This window comes from Amphiura filiformis, chromosome 6 (genome assembly GCF_039555335.1).
Source record: "Amphiura filiformis chromosome 6, Afil_fr2py, whole genome shotgun sequence".
In the NCBI taxonomy this organism is placed as follows: domain Eukaryota; kingdom Metazoa; phylum Echinodermata; class Ophiuroidea; order Amphilepidida; family Amphiuridae; genus Amphiura; species Amphiura filiformis.
The window spans coordinates 46259421-46266687 of NC_092633.1; the positions used below are offsets into that span (position 1 = coordinate 46259421).

The 7267-nt window shown below is 37.4% G+C and overlaps 1 protein-coding gene across 1 annotated transcript; it reads right to left on the reverse strand.

The window, feature by feature from the left end:
* Nucleotides 1-5340: 5340 nt before the first annotated feature.
* On the reverse strand, nucleotides 5341-6526 carry LOC140154559 (uncharacterized). Its single transcript, XM_072177126.1, has 2 exons — nucleotides 6132-6526; nucleotides 5341-5588 (listed from the first exon to the last, which is right to left on the reverse strand). Exons 1-2 carry the CDS (start codon nucleotides 6442-6444, stop codon nucleotides 5341-5343), a joined length of 561 nt encoding a protein of 186 aa, XP_072033227.1. The 5' UTR covers nucleotides 6445-6526.
* Nucleotides 6527-7267: the final 741 nt, after the last annotated feature.

Here is a 7267-nt window from a genome sequence, read left to right on the forward strand (position 1 = left end):
TTATCATGTCAATTATCGTGACAACTCGCAATTATGTCGTCAATTATGTCATCATTTATCATGACAACTCGCAATTATGTCGTCAATTATGTCGTCATTTATCATGACAACTCGGCAACTCGAAATTATCATGTCAATTATCGTGACAACTCGCAATTATGTCGTCAATTATGTCATCATATATCGTGACAACTCGCAATTATGTCGTCAATTATGTCGTCATTTATCGTGACAACTTGACAACTCGAAATTATCATGTCAATTATCGTGACAACTCGCAATTATGTCGTCAATTATGTCATCATTTATCATGACAACTCGCAATTATGTCGTCAATTATGTCGTCATTTATCGTGACAACATGACAACTCGAAATTATCATGTCAATTATCGTGACAACTCGCACTTATGTCGTCAATTATGTCGTCATTTATCGTGACAACTTGACAACTCGAAATTATCATGTCAATTATCGTGACAACTCGCAATTATGTCGTCAATTATGTCATCATTTATCGTGACAACTCGCAATTATGTCGTCAATTATGTCGTCATTTATCGTGACAACTTGACATCATGACAACATGACATGTCCCTTCAGTGCTTCCGTAGAAAATGTGCATCATATAGCTAAAAATAATGAAATAATTAAGCGAAGTAAATACAGCATGGGCTATCTTGTCAAGAATGATAATGAGCGCAGTGATATGTAATGTTTTTAAGATTAATCAGTATGAATAGAGGGTATAAAAAGTGTACAGGGCGAGCCGGTTTTCAGTACCAAGGCGAACACTTCCTGTTTCCACCGGGACATGCGCTCGGCCGTTGTTTCGAGATGCCTGACCAGAATGCAATGCACGCGTACCAGTGTATTGGCTTGCTAATAGGCTGCTAATTATTCACATTTATGCTGAAATTGTTCCCGTTTTCTCACATAGATTGATAAAGGGGACAATATTTGACATTGTGTGTAAGTTTGAAGAGAATCCATATCCTAAACCGATAGGGTATCCCCCCTTTAAAAAGCTTAGGCCTATTCATACTTTAAACACCGAAAACAATTGGCAAAAAACGAGGAAAACAGCGATTGACAAAGTTGTCATCATGATGCCCCATTCAGATACCTGTCATGCATGTAGGCCTAGGCCTAGATGTCTTTGTCTTTATACACTCTAAATTAATATAAGGATAAATATTAAAGGTGTGAATTAGGGACCAATCAATTTTAGATTTAAAATTAATAGACTATTAATCTTATACTTAGATTTGAATTTTAAATCTTAAAGATTTAATTTTAAATCTAATTTTATTTTATTGGTCCCTTATCACAATCACAATCCCTTAGGATTTATTTTAAATCCTTGAAATTTATAGTGTATAACACGCAGGCTTCTATAAGGGCCTACTGGCGAGTGAGGAGAAGGACAGTGGAAATCCGAAATCGTAGTAGTGACGGAGGTGCGCCTCATTACCTCGGGCTTTTAGGCCTAAAAATAAATTGTTTGATTGGCGTAACATAAAAAAAATTTAGGGTAGGGTAGGTCGGCATTCTTTTTTATTTTTTATTTTTATTTTTTACTTTTTAAAGGGCATTTCGTGATCCACAGCCTCATCCCCCACTTTTCTCAAAAAAAGTTGAGATTTTTATATCACTGGAAACCTCTGGCTACATAATGTTTATGTACAAAATATTTCTTACAGATTAATTCGTTTAGCAAAGATATCGTGAAATTTGAATTTCGTTCTGGTGCACCAGAACGAAATTAGGCCTACAACGTATTGTCTATGGAGCAGTGTAATACACATAATCATGCATAACTTGCAAACGCAATATCGGAATCAACTGAAATTTTGGGAATATGCTTTTTTCGTGGATATGTACTGAAATACATCATAAAAAGAGGATGCTAGGATCACGAAATACTCCTTTAAGCTGTAAATTTCGTTTGATAAAGGCTTTGGAACTTTTTTTCTTCCTTTTTTTTTAAATGTAGGCCTATTTAATTTTATGTATTTTTTTAAATTTTATAATTTTTTTTTGCAAAAAATAAATAAACAAGTTAGGGTCGGGCCTAATATTAGGGTAGGTCGGGTTACGCCAATCAAACAATTTTTTAGGCCTTACATAAAATTTATAAAATTGCTTAGAGGTTAATAACCGAGCGTCAGCTGATTTGAGGTGATTGTTTGAAATCGGAGGGGTTTGTTTTGGTCCTGAGGAATTTTCCCGAAGGGGCGTCAGCCCCTGAGGGAAAATTCGAAGGACCAAACAAACCCTCCGATTTCAAACAATCACCGAAAATCAGCTGACGCGCGGTTATTAACCTCATTCATAACCGTCCTTGATGTAGAAAGAAGGATTTTAACCATTATTTTGTTCCCCAAAAACATAAATCGGTCCCTTTTGATCATGTCGAACCCTCGTTTCATACCTTCACCCCTTCTATAATTATGCATTGTTCCGACCAAAATACAATTTAGAGGGGTTTCCCCGTCCATCATCCGCCCAGTAACAAGTTTTGACCAATCACAACGCAGTATTTGGAATAATTTAATATTTAGTAGTTGCGATGTGTTTTTAAATGTCATCCATGTTCCAGGGCCCGCTTAGCATTTCCTTTCGAAGTGCGGGAATTTTGTCGCGTGTCGTTAATTATCAAATGTAGAAGACAATGCTATTGGAATGTCGAGGAAATACGTCGAAAAAAGATGGAATACTTCACAGTTGTGTTTTTCTTGGAATATAATATCTTTGTAAGGACCTCGACTGCAAGCAAGACGGAAATACAGGATAGGAAACTGTACCAAAAATACAATATTATCATGGTTTATTACATGTTGAACCTGACCCACTTTGCAAAAACATAATCATGTACGTGGAAGCATGGTGTTTACAGCTGACAGCTCACTTCATGAGGTTCTAAAATCGTGTAAAATTGTGCAGTCTAAAAGGTAAGCTATTATAGTCCGGATCTCATATTTTTAGCAATTTGCTAGTCTAATCTAGATCAATTGCAAGCCGGGATTACTAGAGCCCGGTGCTAGAGAAGCTTGCATAAATTGCAAGCTCATGAGCTGAAAGCTGCTGAAGCTCCATTGTCGACCAAGACGTACATGATCATGATGATGTACACGTGCATGTCTCTCGACATGGTACACAGTACATGAGCTAATAATAGTACTGCATCACATTGTTACATGTATTTCACCAAACAATCTAAACATTAAACATTATTATCAAACAAATTAAGTGTTAAATAGTCATGTAAACAGTGAACACAAGTCACGCTTTTACATGTAAATATCACACTAAACAGGTCAAAGTTTAAAGTCACCTCATGAAAATTACCTACATTTGAAAAATTTACAAATCAAGCTCATCCAAGGAGTTTTAAAATTGCTCATACTATGCTATGGTTTAGATTTAAAACCATGAGATGATAGCTGATGATTTCTGGAAAAGCAACTGTATTATGGTATGTACAATAACCTCATTAAAAAAAATAACACTATTTACATTACATTTACAGTCACATTTAGCATTTTGTCACTGAATGAAGAGATTTTGACACTGCAATTTTAACCTCAATTGTTAATTTCAAATTAAGCTTACAAAAATGTAAGTTAATCGCCTACTTTGATGCACATCACATGGCATCTATCACTCAAATGTGAACTCATCAAGATAATTTTTTGGCTACAAAATAGCGGTTACCATTAATTTTACATCATGCATACATCATTCAGTACTGTGCATTTAGAAGTTTATAGAACTTAATCATAGAGATCATTTCTGAAATGGCAATTGTACAACTACAATCACATTTGATTTGTATAAATTTTAAAAATGCACTGAAAAAAGATTTGGTTATTTCATGTGACATGTTTACAACCAATTCACTACATACATGCATAGGCATTAGGCATACAGCAATACTACTATAATATGTGTTACCGTAATTATTTCAGTTCTTTTGATAAATGCTACAAAATTGCTGTTTTTACATGTAGGTCAACATGCAGATGATTATTATTGGAAATATGCAAAACGTAAAGCAGATCATTTTAACTTTCACATGTCTATAAAGGTTTGGTTTACGAGCCGGATAGCATTTTCTGAAACAGGCTCAAACAGCAGTACATGTACAATCTGCACTTCATAAAAAAATAACACTATTTACAATCATTTGAGTTATTCATGTATTATTTTTTTTAAATGCAATAAATTTGGCTGATTACAATTTCTTTGAAGTTAAAGCTATATATTTAATCACTTAATCAGAATTTAAATAGCATGTCAGTTTCAGGGGCTATTGTCCAAAATGAAAGTTCAGTGTTGCACCCTGAAAGTTGCAGTTGGTGAACATAGGGTGTAAATTTTGTGGATTCACCATGTTCACCACATTTGCTGCAGAGCTTGTTGAGGCTGATGAAGCTGTGTTCATGGTGTTGGGTGGACGTCGCACTACTGCACTGGTAAGAGATGGCTGAGCTGGGATCATTGGCATTGCTGATGTTGTGGGTAGGCCTATTGTTGGTAGGCCTAGTGGTGCTGGTTGTGCTATGGTATAATTTGCAGGTGATCTTATTGAAGATGCTGGTATCAGAGACACTGTAGGTGAAGCAAGAGTTGCCGTTCTTGGAATCTTGCGTTGCTGACGGGACAACTCTTGGGTCATGTTGCGCTTCTGTCCGTCACTGGCGTCACTACAGTAGCTTTTCAGGCTGCTGCTGTTCCTATGCCCAGATAGGCTACAGATGGTTCGGTCACTGAAGCCAGCATTATTCAAACGGTAATTGCAGCTGCCGGATCGAATGATTTGTGTAGATTTGGCTTAGATTTGCCGCCTTTGAGATGTTTGTCATCATATTCCCTATGGTGTTATGTCCTACTGGAATGTTATCATACCAGATGGCACCAGATGCGAGCCTCTTGGGGCGTTGATAGAACCACTCACATGATGGGTGCAATTTGGAGAGGTAGAGCTTGAAGCGCTCTTACAGGACAGTTGTCCTCGCCTGTTTCAGTGAACCCGTTTGTTCATTTGATATGTTTCATTGAGCGTACCAGGATGGTTTTTCTGGTGCTCATTGAATGTCATTGTAATGTACTCCTTCCTGAGGCATCCTGCTTAATTGCAAAGGAATCTCTCTTTAAATCTCGTAAGCCTTCCCTCCCCTCCTGCAAAAAAAAAGTACTGGCATTGGAAAAAACTAGTCTCTGTAGACTCTGGGGATTGTTCATGGATAGAACCTTGGTATCAAACATCTTTGATAGATCTTCAGTTGTAATGGGGGGATAGTGCTTGCTGGTATCTTTTCCATCTCTTTTCATCACTTTTAATGCCCGCTAAATACATTGTTGGCTGATTGAAATTGCTCGCTGCGAATAATATTAATTGTCCTATTAAATGGCGGAGACGAGATATATCTCTGCAACGCAGCCCTGATGTTGAGAAGACTGGACTTGGAGTATGGTTGGCCATTCTCTTTACGTGCTGAACCATAGAACTGTCTCAGTAGCTGACATAATGTATCTGGTGGCAGGGTCTCAAATTTCTCATCGTGGTTCGTAGCCTTGCACCATTCTGCAAAGCAATAAAAGAAAATACAATGCGAAAGTAAATTATTTGTTGATTGCAATGTTAGCTTTTTTAGGTTTTGTTTTTGATTTTGTTATAAATATTGACATGTGACTTTCATTAATATTACATTTTATTATTAGGCCCTTTCTTAGTCTTTAAGATGCAGGCTTTGACTGTATGAACTGTGCATGTACATGTACATCTGTATAGGCCTACATTGTCAATTTGTCATGCACAATTCCATGCTAATTTATACTATTGAGATGCTCTTGATTGTTTCTTTTATTGAGAACTGGCTGGGAATTTACTAAATGGTCTATGAGCATGATGAGTGAACTGAGATTATTTTATCGAGCGTGTGAACATTGTGTACATTAAATTGTGTCAAGGTCAGGGAATCCCATGATATTTGGGGCATGATCAACCTCGCCGCTGTTGCGCGCAGTACAGTGGATGTACCACCGTACGTGTACTGCCCGTATCGAAGATGCATGGGAGGATTTGGACTCGGGAAGTGAACTTGATATTTTATTTGGTTTTATTTACCCTTAATCAGCCGCACTGCCCATGCTGTTGTGTCCATAGTCTTCTTTTCATGACGTGCACTTTCTAGTTTAACAAGATCTGCTTCAGTAGTGTCAGCAAATCTTGGTTGCTTGGCTGGCATCCCCGACTTCGTGTTGCTGTTGGTTGTCACGGTTTTGGCCGGGGTACTCGCGGTGGTAGTCACTGGTGCTGAAATGGGATGAATTTCCGATTGGTTCGTACCATGTTCTCTCTCAATAGCTTCTATTGTCTCTACTATGTCATCATACTCCAATTCATCCCATAAATTGCTAAAATTAACCTCTAAATCCATGTTTACAACACATCGGATTCTAAACTTCGTATCGGTGCAGCCGGTTCTTCAGCTGAAAGTCGGCCGCCGGTATCGGCAGAGATCAAACGTCAGCAATCACCATGGAAATTAGGGCACGGAAGTCATGTTTCATTTTTCAAAAAAAATCTTTATTCACATTATTTATTACAAAACTTAGTTGATTAATGTTACACAAGATTACTATGTACACGTATTTTCCTACAATTACGTTCTTTGTTTACATTTTCTTGTTTATATTTTGCGTCGGGGTTTCGCCGTGTGCAATTTATTTTAAGTGGTTATCGCCATCTTTAAATTCGCCGCCCTCATTTGCATAGTAAAAGAAATCCATGTTCGGGGCCCCAATCAATTAAAATTCGGTGAAACGTCACGATTTCAGGTCATTGTTGTGCGCCTGACGTCACGAGACGCGGTCATTATACTTTTTCAATGACCTGCAACTGCGTTCGCGTATTTGAAATTTATAATCGGTGATTGGATTAAACACATCGCGTATGGTAATGAGGTTATGAATTAGAGGTTAATAACTGCGCATCGGTTATTTGGAGGGCATTGTGAAAAATCTAAACATTTTGCCTTTGGAACCGAGGAATATCCCGAGGGGCGCAGCCCCGAGGATATTCCGAGGTCCAAAGCAAAATGTTTAGATTTTCACAATGCCCGTATATAACCGATGCAAAGTTATTAACCTCATTCATAACCGTCACTTTGATCTTTTAACTTTACAAAATAACACAAAATTTTCCTCAAAAGTTTGTAAAATATACAATTTTTACATCTTCCCTTTCCCAAAATCGATCAG

Excerpts from the sequence above, each read along its gene's own strand:
- LOC140154559 (XM_072177126.1), bottom strand. The coding sequence starts at position 6,444 with ATGGATTTAGAGGTTAATTTTAGCAATTTATGGGATGAATTGGAGTAT. Across the intron at positions 5,589-6,131 it reads GGCAGTGCGGCTGATTAAGG|AATGGTGCAAGGCTACGAAC; the intron begins GTAAATAAAACC and ends ATTGCTTTGCAG.